We start from the raw sequence: 16,063 nt of genomic DNA on the forward strand, positions 1-16,063 counted from the left end.
CATGATGTACCTGTGTGTTCCTCAGGACCGCTCCCCTAAGACTCAGAGCCAGGTGAGACGCATGATAGAGGCGGGACAAGTGGAGCAGAGAGCCCGCCTCCCACCTTCCACATCCTCCTCCTCTATTGGCAGCCCTCAGAGTCAGTCATCCAGCAAGTCCAATCAGAAGAGCCGCTCTCCTGCTGTGGAAAAGAGTGAGTAGTGTGAATTACAGTATTGGCCAAATCCTAACTTCAGACTGACATAAATAATGCATTAATGTCAATGGGATTTGGGGATTTTGTGCTGAAAGGTCAGTCTTGACCTTTTGACTGAAGAGCTCCATCTGAGCCTCAAGATTGTAGAATCAAAACAAGTTATACCTGAGTTAAATCCTCCCTCCCTCCCTCCCTCCCTCCCTCCCTCCCTCCCTCCCTCCCTCCCTCCCTCCCTCCCTCCCTCCCTCCCTCCCTCCCTCCCTCCCTCCCTCCCTCCCTCCCTCCAGTGGAAGACCTATGGAAGACTCCTCTCACTATAGAAGATCTGATCTGCTATAGTTTCCAGGTGGCCAGAGGAATGGAGTTCCTGGCCTCGCGAATGGTATCTCCCCAGCAACCACACACCCATGGATACATTTTTTTTTTAAATCACCCTTAAAACCCATCACCCCAGAAGATTTCATCCTTAAAACCCATCACCCCAGAAGATTTCATCCTTAAAACCCATCACCCCAGAAGATTTAATCCTAAAAACCCATCGCCCCAGAAGATTTAATCCTAAAAACCCATCGCCCCAGAAGATTTAATCCTTAAAACCCATCACCCCAGAAGATTTAATCCTAAAAACCCCATCGCCCCAGAAGATTTAATCCTAAAAACCCATCACCCCAGAAGATTTAATCCTAAAACCCCATCGCCCCAGAAAGATTTAATCCTTAAAACCCATCGCCCCAGAAGATTTAATCCTAAAACCCCATCGCCCCAAAAGATTTAATCCTTAAAACCCATCGCCCCAGAAGATTTAATCCTAAAAACCCATCGCCCAAAAGATTTAATCCTAAAACCCATCACCCCAGAAGATTTCATCCTAAAAACCCATCGCCCCAGAAGATTTAATCCTAAAAACCCATCACCCCAGAAGATTTAATCCTAAAAACCCATCGCCCCAGAAGATTTAATCCTAAAACCCATCACCCCAGAAGATTTCATCCTAAAAACCCATCGCCCCAGAAGATTTAATCCTAAAAACCCATCGCCCCAGAAGATTTAATCCTAAAACCCATCACCCCAGAAGATTTCATCCTAAAAACCCATCGCCCCAGAAGATTTAATCCTTAAAACCCATCGCCCCAGAAGATTTAATCCTAAAACCCATCACCCCAGAAGATTTCATCCTAAAAACCCATCGCCCCAGAAGATTTAATCCTTAAAACCCATCACCCCAGAAGATTTCATCCTTAAAACCCATCGCCCCAGAAGATTTCATCCTTAAAACCCATCGCCCCAGAAGATTTAATCCTTAAAACCCATCGCCCCAGAAGATTTAATCCTAAAACCCATCGCCCCAGAAGATGTAATCCTAAAAACCCATCACCCCAGAAGATTTAATCCTAAAAACCCATCGCCCCAGAAGATTTAATCCTAAAACCCATCACCCCAGAAGATTTCATCCTAAAAACCCATCGCCCCAGAAGATTTAATCCTTAAAACCCATCGCCCCAGAAGATTTAATCCTAAAACCCATCACCCCAGAAGATTTAATCCTTAAAACCCATCGCCCCAGAAGATTTAATCCTTAAAACCCATCGCCCCAGAAGATTTAATCCTAAAACCCATCACCCCAGAAGATTTAATCCTAAAACCCATCACCCCAGAAGATTTAATCCTAAAACCCATCGCCCCAGAAGATTTAATCCTTAAAACCCATCACCCCAGAAGATTTAATCCTAAAAACCCATCGCCCAAAAGATTTCTCCCTAAAAGCCCATCGTCCCAGAAACCACACACAGATGATAGAGAACAAGCTGTATAATATATAATAATACATACTGTACCAGGCCAGTTTCCCAGAACCACACATGGTGTGGTATAAAGATCTGGACTAAAGTAGTGCACTACACCATCTCCCTAAAAACCACAGAGATTCTAGAGACCTGACAGGGGGTGTGAAGAAGAGGAGGGGGAGGAGGAGGAAGAGGACGAAGAGGAGGAGTAATGCAAATAGAATATCCAATAATACCACATCCTGGGCTTGTTTCCCAGACACAGATTAAAGCCTAAAAACATGTTACAGAGTGCGACTTTCTTATTAACAAGGACTGTAGGTGCTGCTACTGGTTTCTCTCACTACCTCTTTTGCTAGCATAGGGTATCAATCAAATATATTTATAAAGCCCTTTTAATATCAGTCAATGTCACAAAGAGCTGTACAGAAACCCAGCCTAAAACCCCAAACAGCAAACAATGCAGGTGTAGATGCACGGTGGCTAGGAAAAACTCCCTAGAATGGCAGGAACCTAGGAAGAAACCTAGAGAGGAACCAGGCTCAGAGGGGTGGCCAGTCCTCTTCTGGCTGTGCCGGGTGGAGATTATAACAGTATATGGCCAAGATGTTCAAACGTTCATAGATGACCAGCAGGGTCAAATAATAATAATCACAGTGGTTGTAGAGTGTGCAACAGGTCAGCACCTCAGGAGTAAATGTCAGTTGTCTTTTCATAGCCGATCATTCAGAGTTAGAGAGTTAGAGACAGCAGGTACAGTAGAGAGAGAGATTCAAAAACAGCAGGTCCGGGACAAGGTAGCACGTCCGGTGAACAGGTTAGGGTTCCATAGCCGCAGGCAGAACAGTTGAAACTGGAGCAGCAGCATGACCAGATAGACTGGGGACAGCAAGGAGCCATCAGGCCAGGTAGTCCTGAGGCATGGTCCCAGGGCTCAGGTCCTTCGAGAGAAGAGAGAGAGAAAGGGAGAGAGACAGAGAGCGAGCGAGAGAATTAGAGAGAGCATACTTAAATTCACACAGGACACCAGATAAAACAGGAAAAATACTCCAGATATACCAGACTGACACTAGACCCCCGACACATAAACTACTGCAGCATAAATACTGGAGGCTGAAAAAGGAGGGGTCAGGAGACACTGTGGCCCCATCCGACGGTACCCCTGGACAGGGCCAACCAGGCAGGATATAACCCCACCCACTTTGCCAAAGCACAGCCCCACACCACTAGAGGGATATCTTCAACCACCAACTTACCATCCTGAGACAAGGCTGAGTATAGCCCACAAAGATCTCCGCCACGGCACAACCCAAGGGGGGGCACCAACCCAGACAGGATGATCACATCAGTGACTCAACCCACTCAGGTGACGCACCCCTCCCAGGGACGGTATGAGAGAGCCCCAGTAAGCCAGTGACTCAGCCCCTGTAATAGGGTTAGAGGCAGAGAATCCCAGTGGAGAGAGGGGAACCGGTCAGGCAGAGACAGCAAGGGCGGTTCGTAGCTCCAGTGGCTTGCTGTTCACCTTCGCACCCCTGGGCCAGACTACACTCAATCATAGGACCCACTGAAGAGATGAGTCTTCAGTAAAGAGTTCAAGGTCTGCATCTCTCACATGGATCGGCAGACCATTCCATAAAAATTGAGCTTTATAGAAGCCCAGCCTCCAGCTGTTTGCTTAAAAATTCTAGGGACAGTAAGGAGGCCTGCATCTTGTGACCGTAGCGTACGTGTAGGTATGTACGGCAGGACCAGATCGGTACGATAGGTTGGAGAAAGCCCATGTAATGCTTTGTAGGTTAGCAGTAAAACCTTGAAATCAGGGCCTTGGCGTCAGACAGAGGCTCTGCATCTGTCCTCGTGCTCCTAGACCTTTGTGCTGCTTTTGATACCATCGATCACCACATTCTTTTGGAGAGATTGGCCTGGTTTGGATCTTATCTGTCGGAAAGATATCAGTTTGTCTCTGTGAATGGTTTGTCCTCTGACAAATCAACTGTGTTCCTCAAGGCCCTGTTTTAGAATCACTATTGTTTTCACTATGTATTTTACCTCTTGGTGATGTCATTCGGAAACATAATGTTAACTTTCACTGCTATGCGGACGACACAGCTGTACATCTCAATGAAATACGGGGAAGCCCCAAGTGGAGGATGGCAGCAAATGTTTTACTTTTAAACTCAGACAAAACAGAGATGCTTGTTCTGGGCCCCAAGAACCAAAGAGATCTGCTGTTGAATCTTGATGGTTGATGGTTGTACAGTCGTCTCAAATAGAACTGTGAAAGACCTTGGCGTTACTCTGGACCTTGATCTCTCTTTTGAAGAACAAATCAAGACAGCTTTTTTCCATCTTCGTAACATTACAAAAATCAGAAACCTTCTGTCCAAAAATTATGCTGAAAAGTTCATCCATGCTTTTGCCACTTCTAGATTAGACTTCTGCAATGCTCTACTTTCCGGCTACCTTGATAAAGCACTAAATAAACTTTAGTTAGCGCTAAACACAGCTACTAAAATCTTGACTAGAACCCAAAACATTTGATCATATTACTCCAGTGCTAGCCTCCCTACACTGGCTTCCTGTTAAGGCTAGGGCTGATTTCAAGGTTTTACTGCTAACCTACAAATCATTACATGGGCTTTCTCCTACCTATCGTACCGATTTGGTCCTGCCGTACATACCTACACGTACGCTACGGTCACAAGACGCAGTTGTGGGCATTCTCTGCGCATATGGTCTTTCCACAGTGAAGACAGATGTGGACGGCCTTGGCCAACCCAGCTTAGCTGCTTCTGAAAACGACCATGTCCCCCTTATTCATGGAACGTTGTTGGGGATGAGTTGCTGCTCCTTCAGCATTAGTTCCTCCCGTAATGACTTCCTATGATTTAGGATCTCTGTGTGTCTGTTTCTTCAACTGAGCAGCAGCGTCTTGTAGGGTTCTTCTACAGTCACTCGCCTGGCCTTCACTCTGTAGAGGGGGTTCTTCTACTCACCTGGCCAAGCCTTCACTCTGTAGAGGGGGTTCTTCTACTCACCTGGCCAAGCCTTCACTCTGTAAAGGGGGTTATTCTACAGTCACTCACCTGGCCAAGCCTTTACTCTGTAGAGGGGGTTCTTCTACAGTCACTCGCCTGGCCAGGCCTTCACTCTGTAGAGGGGATGCTTCTACTCACCTGGCCAAGCCTTCACTCTGTAGAGAGGGTTCTTCTACTCACCTGGCCAAGCCTTCACTCTGTAGAGGGGGTTCTTCTACTCACCTGGCCACGCCTTCACTCTGTAGAGGGGGTTCTTCTACTCACCTGGCCAAGCCTTCACTCTGTAGAGGGGGTTCTTCGACAGTCACTCGCCTGGCCAGGCCATCACTCTGTAGAGGGGGTTCTTCTACAGTCACTCGCCTGGCCAGGCCTTCACTCTGTAGAGGGGGTGCTTCTACTCACCTGGCCAAGCCTTCACTCTGTAGAGGGGGTTCTTCTACAGTCACTCGCCTGGACAGGCCTTCACTCTGTAGAGGGGGTTCTTCTACAGTCACTCGCCTGGCCAGGCATTCACTCTGTAGAGGGGGTTCTTCTACTCACCTGGCCACGCCTTCACTCTGTAGAGGGGGTTCTTCTACTCACCTGGCCAAGCCTTCACTCTGTAGAAGGGGTTCTTCTACTCACCTGGCCAAGCATTCACTCTGTAGAGGGGGTTCTTCTACTCACCTGGCCAAGCCTTCACTCTGTAGAGGGCGTTCTTCTACTCACCTGGCCAAGCCTTCACTCTGTAGAGGGGGTTCTTCTACTCACCTGGCCAAGCCTTCACTCTGTAGAGGGCGTTCTTCTACTCACCTGGCCAAGCCTTCACTCTGTAGAAGGGGTTCTTCTACTCACCTGGCCAAGCCTTCACTCTGTAGAGGGGGTTCTTCTACTCACCTGGCCAAGCCTTCACTCTGTAGAGGGGGTTCTTCTACTCACCTGGCCAAGCCTTCACTCTGTAGAGGGGGTTCTTCTACTCACCTGGCCAAGCCTTCACTCTGTACGTTCCCCTCTTCACTTGCCAGCTGCTTTACGTCCTGTAAAAGTCAGTAAAAATACATTCTTGACGTATCTGGCGTTGGAGGTGTTTTTTTAGAGCGCCTGGTTGCCGAGCCATGATCACCTGGCCGGGGGCAATGTGTCTCTACCTTGCTGGCTGAACTTGCTGTAATCACCAGAGGAAGGCCCCCCCACCTGTTCTCTGACAGCCTGTTTATGGAAAAACGTCATTCACAGGTTAGCCGGTGATGCACGCTCGCCACATAGTTCTTGATGTTTAACTAAGATTTTATCAGTTGTATCTGTGTCTTTAAAATGTAATAACTGTATCTGGTGTTTGGCCTCTCCTTCTAGCAAGGTCTGTGCTCGGAGCAGGGCAGGGAGGCCTTGTGCTCGGAGCGGGGCAGGGAGGCCTTGTGCTCGGGGGGGCAGGGAGGCCTTGTGCTCGGAGCAGGGCAGGGAGGCCTTGTGCTCGGGGGGCAGGGAGGCCTTGTGCTCGGAGCAGGGCAGGGAGGCCTTGTGCTCGGAGCAGGGCAGGGAGGCCTTGTGCTCGGAGCAGGGCTTGTGTTTTTTTAAACCACTTCTTACGCACCGCCCTATAGTGTTTAAAAGAGGGCTAGGACCTCTGTAGAAGGAAGACTAAAATCTATGTAAAAGAGGACTAACGTTGTATGGATAATCTGGTGTAGTTTACTGCCTGTGACATCACAGTATAATTTATAATATGGTGTAGTTTACTGCCTGGGACACCACAATATAATGGATAATCTGGTGTAGTTTACTGCCTGTGACATCACAATATAATTTATAATCTGGTGTAGTTTACTGCCTGGGACACCACAATATAATGGATAATCTGGTGTAGTTTACTGCCTGTGACATCACAATATAATTTATAATCTGGTGTTTAGCCTCTCCTTCTGCCTGTGGGACAGGGCACAATATAATGGATAATCTGGTGTAGTTTACTGCCTGTGACATCACAATATAATTTATAATCTGGTGTAGTTTACTGCCTGGGACACCACAATATAATGGATAATCTGGTGTAGTTTACTGCATGTGACATCACAATATAATGGATAATCTGGTGTAGTTTACTGCCTGGGACACCACAATATAATGGATAATCTGGTGTAGTTTACTGCCTGTGACATCACAATATAATGGATAATCTGGTGTAGTTTACTGCCTGGGACACCACAATATAATGGATAATCTGGTGTAGTTTACTGCATGTGACATCACAATATAATGGATAATCTGGTGTAGTTTACTGCCTGTGACATCACAATATAATGGATAATCTGCTGTAGTTTACTGCCTGTGACATCACAATATAATGGATAATCTGGTGTAGTTTACTGCCTGTGACATCACAATATAATGGATAATCTGCTGTAGTTTACTGCCTGTGACATCACAATATAATGGATAATCTGGTGTAGTTTACTGCCTGTGACATCACAATATAATGGATAATCTGGTGTAGTTTACTGCCTGTGACATCACAATATAATGGATAATCTGGTGTAGTGTATTGCCTGTGACATCACAATATAATGGATAATCTGCTGTAGTTTACTGCATGTGACATCACAATATAATGGATAATCTGCTGTAGTTTACTGCACTACTAACTGGTAGAAATGGAGGTAAATAGATAAGCAGCTTTGTTATAAAACATGGTTCACGCTTGATGGGAAAAATAAGGAAGTGTCTGTCACACTCCGCCACACTCTCCCATGCTTGATGGGTTGTCGACTACAAACTCCTCAATAATCTAATAGCAATAAACAGAAATAGTCTCTGTCTACACATGCTCAACAGAGAACCCATGAATAGCCTAAATCTGGGATCCAGCCCAGTGGGCGTGTCAAGACCAGAGACGAAAATGAGATGTAGGCACACAATGAGATGCAGGCACACATCTAGAGATGACAGCTCCTCCCTCCCCTGTGTTGTGACAGTGAAGCTCCTCACTCCCACTACGTTGTGATAGTAAAGCTCCTCCCTCCCCTGTGGTGTGACAATAAAGCTCCGCCCTCCCACTACGTTGTGATAGTAAAGCTCCTCCCTCCCACTATGTTGTGATAGTAAAGCTCCTCTGTCCACTATGTCATGACAGTAAAGCTCCTCCCTCCACTATGTCATGACATCAAAGATCCTCCCTCCCACTACGTTGTGATAGTAAAGCTCCTCCCACCACTATGTTGTGATAGTAAAGCTCCTCCCTCCACTATGTCATGACAGTAAAGCTCCTCCCTCCACTATGTCATGACAGTAAAGCTCCTCCCTCCACTATGTCATGACAGTAAAGCTCCTCCCTCCCATGTGATGTGATAGTAAAGCTCCTCCCACCACTATGTCGTGATAGTAAAGCTCCTCCCTCCACTATGTCATGACAGTAAAGCTCCTCCCTCCCCTGTGATGTGATAGTAAAGCTCCTCCCACCACTATGTCGTGATAGTAAAGCTCCTCCCTCCACTATGTCATGACAGTAAAGCTCCTCCCTCCCCTATGTCATGACAGTAAAGCTCCTCCCTCCCCTATGTCATGACAGTAAAGCTCCTTACTCCACTATGTCATGACAGTAAAGCTCCTCCCTCCCCTGTGATGTGACAGTAAAGCTCCTCCCTCCCACTGTATCTCAGGTAGTAAGGAGCTCAGTATGTTGGAGAAGTTACATCTGTGTGTGTGTGTGTGTGTGTGTGTGTGTGTGTGTGTGTGTGTGTGTGTGTGTGTGTGTGTGTGTGTGTGTGTGTGTGTGTGTGTGTGTGTGTGTGTGTGTCCACAGGGTGAACATCCTGTGTCAGAGAACAACGTGGTGAAGATCTGTGAGTGTATCCACAGGGACCTTGCAGCGTTACATCAGGAACATCCTGTTACCAGAGGATCTTTACATCAGGGAGAACAACGTGGTGAAGATCTGTGACTTTTCAGGGCCAACAGCAAACCTAACGGCAGAGGAGCTTTACATCAGGGCCAACACATCTGTTACAAAGATCAGGGCCCGACTACTGTTACCAGGAAAGGCACGTCTGTTACGCTTTACAAGAGACTCACCTGTTACCAGAGGGGACCAACAGCAAAACGTCTGTTACCAGAGGAGCTTTACATCAGGGCCAACGGCGAACTCTAACGTCTGTTACCAGAGGAGCTTTACATCAGGGCCAACTGCAAACTCTAACGTCTGTTACCAGAGGAGCTTTACATCAGGGCCAACAGCAAACTCTAACGTCTGTTACCAGAGGAGCTTTACATCAGGGCCAACAGCAAACTCTAACGTCTGTTACCAGAGGAGCTTTACATTAGGACCAACAGCAAACTCTAACGTCTGTTACCAGAGGAGCTTTACATCAGGGCCAACAGCAAACTCTAACGTCTGTTACCAGAGGAGCTTTACATCAGGGCCAACAGCAAACTCTAATGTCTGTTACCAGAGGAGCTTTACATTAGGACCAACAGCAAACTCTAACGTCTGTTACCAGAGGAGCTTTACATCAGGGCCAACAGCAAACTCTAACGTCTGTTAGCAGAGGAGCTTTACATCAGGGCCAACAGCAAACTCTAACGTCTGTTACCAGAGGAGCTTTACATCAGGACCAACAGCAAACTCTAACGTCTGTTAGCAGAGGAGCTGCTTCCAGTTGAAGCTCGCATCCGCTACAAGACCATGGTGCTTGCCTACGGAGCTGTGAGGGGAACGGCACCTCAGTACCTCCAGGCCCTACACCCAAACAAGGGCACTGCGTTCATCCACCTCTGGCCTGCTCGCCTCCCTACCACTGAGGAAGTACAGTTCCCGCTCAGCCCAGTCAAAACTGTTCGCTGCTCTGGCCCCCCAATGGTGGAACAAACTCCCTCACGACGCCAGGACAGCGGAGTCAATCACCACCTTCCGGAGACACCTGAAACCCCACCTCTTTAAGGAATACCTAGGATAGGATAAAGTAATCCTTCTCACCCCCCTTAAAAGATTTAGATGCACTATTGTAAAGTGGCTGTTCCACTGGATGTCATAAGGTGAATGCACCAATTTGTAAGTCGCTCTGGATAAGAGCGTCTGCTAAATGACTTAAATGTAAATGTAAATGTAGAACCGTTCAAATCTCTGTCACTGGAGGATCAGTATGTCTAGGTTGTCATCCACTAGAGTCGTAGAACCTAAAAGGTGCTATCTAGAACCTAGAAGGTGCTATCTAGAACCTAAAAGGTGCTATCTAGAACCTAAAAGGTGCTATCTAGAACCTAAAAGGTGCTATCTAGAACCTAGAAGGTGCTATCTAGAACCTAAAAGGTGCTATCTAGAAGGGTTCATCGGCTGTCCCCATAGGAGAACCCTTTGAAGAAAAAAAAAATCCTGTTAGAACCTATTTTGTTTCCAAGTAGAAAGAAAAATTTTGGGTTCCATGTAGAACCCTTTCCATAGACGGTTCTACATGGAACAAAAAAGGGTTCTACTGTGGGGTCGGCCGAAGGATCCTTCTGGAACCGTTTATTCTAAGAGTGTGTTGCTGAATAAATTATCTCTCTCTGTCTCTCTCTCTCTCTCTCTCTCTCTCTCTCTCTCTCTCTCTCTCTCTCTCTCTCTCTCCGTCCATCCCTCCCCCCTCTCTCTCCCCCCTCTCTCTCTCTCTCTCTGCAGGCCCGTCTGCCACTGAAGTGGATGGCTCCAGAGAGTATATTTGACAAGGTCTACACCAGCCAGTCTGACGTCTGGTCCTTTGGTGTTCTACTCTGGGAGATCTTCTCTCTGGGTGAGACATTTAGGTCTTTTAGCAGTGAGAGACACTGTTCTTGCCTCGGTTAGCCATCCATCCTGACAGACACACCTTATCTCTGATAACACCAGTGTTCCTCTCCTCAGGTGCATCTCCGTACCCAGGTGTCCAGATCGATGAGGACTTCTGTAAACGACTGAAAGATGGAACCAGGATGAGAGCTCCTGAAACAGCATCTCCTGAGATGTGAGTCAACACAGATCCTAGAATGATTCACAAGATATATGTAGTTATATGTGAGTCAACACAGATCCTAGAATAATTCACAAGATATATGAAGTTATATGTGAGTCAACACAGATCCTAGAATAATTCACAAGATATATGAAGTTATATGTGAGTCAACACAGATCCAAGAATAATTCACAAGATATATGTAGTTATATGTGAGTCAACACAGATCCTAGAATAATTCACAAGATATATGTAGTTATATGTGAGTCAACACAGATCCTAGAATAATTCACAAGATATATGTAGTTATATGTGAGTCACTCACTACTTACCTACCTTGTATACATTTCATGCAAACCCAAGCACACAATATGCTTAGTAATGTAAGGTACTGTGTGCTCTGTGCGCTGTAGTGGATAGAACTAATAGTGGCTGTGTGGAGTGCACTCTAACACTCTTTGGCCCTATTGTGTATCTCTGTTGCCCTCTGCTGGTAGTTATGGGGTCATGCTGGCCTGTAGGATATCCCTGCTGGCCTGTAGGATATCTCTGCTGGCCTGTAGGATATCTCTGCTGGCCTGTAGGATATCTCTGCTGGCCTGTAGGATATCTCTGCTGGTCTGTAGGACATCTCTGCTGGCCTGTAGGATATCTCTGCTGGCCTGTAGGACATCTCTGCTGGCCTGTAGGATATCTCTGCTGGCCTGTAGGATATCTCTGCTGGCCTGTAGGATATCTCTGCTGGCCTGTAGGACATCTCTGCTGGCCTGTAGGATATCTCTGCTGGCTTGTAGGACATATCTGCTGGCCTGTAGGACATCTCTGCTGGCCTGTAGGATATCTCTGCTGGCCTGTAGGACATCTCTGCTGGCCTGTAGGATATCTCTGCTGGCCTGTAGGATATCTCTGCTGGCCTGTAGGATATCTCTGCTGGCTTGTAGGACATCTCTGCTGGCCTGTAGGACATCTCTGCTGGCCTGTAGGATATCTCTGCTGGCCTGTAGGACATCTCTGCTGGCCTGTAGGACATCTCTGCTGGCCTGTAGGACATCTCTGCTGGCCTGTAGGATATCTCTGCTGGCCTGTAGGATATCTCTGCTGGCCTGTAGGATATCTCTGATGGCTTGTAGGATATCTCTGCTGGCTTGTAGGACATCTCTGCTGGTAGTTATGGGATCCTACTGGCCTGTAGGACATCTCTGCTGGCCTGTAGGATATCTCTGCTGGCTTGTAGGATATCTCTGCTGGCCTGTAGGATATCTCTGCTGGCTTGTAGGACATCTCTGATGGCTGGTAGGATATCTCTGCTGGCCTGTAGGATATCTCTGCTGGCCTGTAGGATATCTCTGCTGGCCTGTAGGATATCTCTGCTGGCCTGTAGGACATCTCTGATGGCCTGTAGGATATCTCTGCTGGCCTGTAGGATATCTCTGCTGGCCTGTAGGACATCTCTGCTGGCCTGTAGGATATCTCTGCTGGCCTGTAGGACATTTGCTGTAACATGTGTCTGTGTGTCTCTCTTAATAGCTATGGTATAATGCTGGCCTGCTGGCAGGGCGAGCCCCGAGAGAGACCTCCCTTCCAAGCCCTGGTAGATATCCTGGGAGACCTACTACAGGATGACAGCCTACCAGTAAGACACAGAGGTTTTACCCAATCTAGTCATGTCTGATCTGTCAACACTGAAGTCATAGTGGCCATTTCTGGAAGAATGGGGGTCAAATACAGAAATGGAACGAGGCCAATGTGACTGACAGCCGTGGTATATCAGACATTATAAACTGGGTGGTTCGAGCCCTGAATGCTGATTGGCTGACAGCCGTGGTATATCAGACCGTATGTATGACAAAACATTTATTTTACTGCTCTAATTACGGTGGTACCCAGTTTATAATAGCAAAAAGGCACCTCGGGGGTGTGGGGTATATGACCAATATACCACGGCTAAGGGCTGTGTCCAGGCGCTCAGAGATGTGTCGTGCATAAGAACACCCCTTAGCCGTGGTATATTGGTCATATAACACACCCCCTGTGTTACATGTCGATATTTCCCATTCTGTAGGATGATAAGGACTGATATTATATTCTGTAGGATGATAAGGACTGATATTATATTCTGTAGGATGATAAGGACTGATATTATATTCTGTAGCACGATAAGGACTGATATTATATTCTGTAGGAAGATAAGGACTGATATTATATTCTGTAGGATGATAAGGACTGATATTATATTCTGTAGGATGGTAAGGACTGATATTATATTCTGTAGGATGATAAGGACTGATATTATATTCTGTAGGATGATAAGGACTGATATTATATTCTGTAGGATAATAAGGACTGATATTATATTCTGTAGGATGGTAAGGACTGGTATTATATTCTGTAGGATGATAAGGACTGATATTATATTCTGTAGGATGATAAGGACTGATATTATATTCTGTAGGATGATAAGGACTGGTATTATATTCTGTAGGATGATAATGACTGATATTATATTCTGTAGGATGATAAGGACTGATATTATATTCTGTAGGACGATAAGGACTGATATTATATTATGTAGGATGATAAGGACTGATATTATATTGTGTAGGATGATAAGGACTGGTATTATATTCCGTAGGATGATAAGGACTGATATTATATTGTGTAGGAAGATAAGGACTGGTATTATATTCCGTAGGATGATAAGGACTGATATTATATTGTGTAGGATGATAAGGACTGATATTATATTGTGTAGGATGATAAGGACTGATATTATATTGTGTAGGATGATAAGGACTGATATTATATTGTTTAGGATGATAAGGACTGATATTATATTCTGTATGATGATAAGGACTGGTATTATATTCTGTAGGATGATAAGGACTGATATTATATTCTGTAGGACGATAAGGACTGATATTATATTGTGTAGGATGATAAGGACTGATATTATATTGTGTAGAATGATAAGGACTGGTATTATATTCCGTGGGATGATAAGGATTGATATTATATTGTGTAGGATGATAAGGACTGATATTATATTGTGTAGGATGATAAGGACTGATATTATATTGTTTAGGATGATAAGGACTGATATTATATTCTGTAGGATGATAAGGACTGATATTATATTCTATAGGATGATAAGGACTGATATTATATTGTGTAGGATGATAAGGACTGATATTATATTGTGTAGGATGATAAGGGCTGATATTATATTCTGTAGGATGATAAGGACTGATATTATATTCTGTAGGATGATAAGGACTGATATTATATTCTGTAGGATGATAAGGACTGGTATTATATTCTGTAGGATGATAAGGACTGATATTATATTCTGTAGGATGGTAAGGACTGATATTATATTCTGTAGGATGATAAGGACTGGTATTATATTCTGTAGGAGGATAAGGACTGATATTATATTCTGTAGGATGGTAAGGACTACATCCCCCTGAATCCATCCCAGAGCTCTGAGGAAGACAGCTTCTCTCAGGCCTCATCACGACCCGCTTCACAGGAGGAGATGAGACTGGCTTGTCACAGCCTGCCCATCAGGTACAATCCGATTACACTACAACTACTAGCACGACGACAACTACTACCACTACTAACACGACGACAACTACTACAACTACTACCATGACGACAACTACTACAACTACTACCACGACGACAACTATTACAACTACTACAACTACTACCACGACGACAACTACTACAACTACTACCATGACGACAACTACTACAACTACTACCACGACGACAACTACTACAACTACTACCATGACGACAACTACTACAACTACTACCACGACGACAACTATTACAACTACTACAACTACTACCACGACGACAACTACTACAACTACTACCACGACGACAACTACAACTACTACAACTACTACAACTACTACCATGACGACAACTACTACAACTACTACCACGACGACAACTATTACAACTACTACAACTACTACAACTATTACAACTACTACAACTACTACCAGACATTACAACTACTACAACTACTACCATGACGACAACTACTATAACTACTACCAAAACATTAAACTACTACAATTACTACCAGACGATAACTAAGGCAATTACTGTGGGGACAACAACAACTACAACTACAACAACTACTACCACGACGACAACTACTACCACGACGACAACTACTACAACTACTACCACGACGACAACTACTGCAATTACTACCACGACAACAACAACTACAACTACAACAACTACTACCACGACGACAACTACTACAACTACTACCACGACGACAACTACTGCAATTACTACCACGACAACAACAACTACTACAACTACTACAACTACTACCACGACGACAACTACTACAACTACTACCACGACAACAACAACTACAACTACAACAACTACTACAACTACTACCACGACGACAACTACTACCACGACGACAACTACTACAATTACTACCACGACAACAACAACTACTACAACTACTACAACTACTACCACGACGACAACTACTACCACGACGACAACTACTACAACTACTACCACGACAACAACTACTACAATTACTACCACGACGACAACTACTACAACTACTGCAACAACTACCACTACTGCAACTACTACAACTACTACCACGATGACAACTACTACCACGACGACTACTACAACTACTACCACGACGACAACTACTATCACGACGACTACTACAACTACTACCACGACGACAACTACTGCAACTACTACCACGACGACAACTACTACAACTACTACCACGACGACAACTACTACAACTACTACCACGACAACAACTACTACAATTACTACCACGACGACAACTACTACCACGACGACAACTACTACCACGACGACTACTACAACTACTACCACGACGACAACTACTACAACTACTACCACGACGACAACTATTACAACTACTACCACGACAACAACTACTGCAACGACAACTACTACAACTACTACCACGACGACAACTATTACAACTACTACCAAGACAACAACTACTACAATTACTACCACGACGACAACTACTACCACGACGACAACTACTACCACGACGACAACTA

General features: G+C 45.3%; 1 protein-coding gene and 1 long non-coding RNA gene across 6 annotated transcripts in view; one reads left to right on the top strand and one right to left on the bottom strand.

Annotated features, from left to right (window-relative positions):
* Nucleotides 1-16,063, top strand: part of LOC127913784 (vascular endothelial growth factor receptor 3-like) — a 245,609-nt gene that overhangs the window by 216,550 nt on the left and 12,996 nt on the right. Inside the window, 8 exon segments of the mRNA XM_052487050.1 lie at nt 26-194; nt 485-579; nt 8,843-8,866; nt 8,868-8,996; nt 10,649-10,760; nt 10,871-10,970; nt 12,486-12,591; nt 14,401-14,525. Coding sequence (XP_052343010.1) covers nt 26-194; nt 485-579; nt 8,843-8,866; nt 8,868-8,996; nt 10,649-10,760; nt 10,871-10,970; nt 12,486-12,591; nt 14,401-14,525 — 860 coding nt within the window.
* LOC127913785 (uncharacterized) overlaps nt 1-16,063 on the bottom strand; it is a 304,311-nt gene that overhangs the window by 207,062 nt on the left and 81,186 nt on the right. The window lies entirely within an intron of this gene.

Source organism: Oncorhynchus keta, chromosome 30 (assembly GCF_023373465.1).
Source record: "Oncorhynchus keta strain PuntledgeMale-10-30-2019 chromosome 30, Oket_V2, whole genome shotgun sequence".
Taxonomy (NCBI): domain Eukaryota; kingdom Metazoa; phylum Chordata; class Actinopteri; order Salmoniformes; family Salmonidae; genus Oncorhynchus; species Oncorhynchus keta.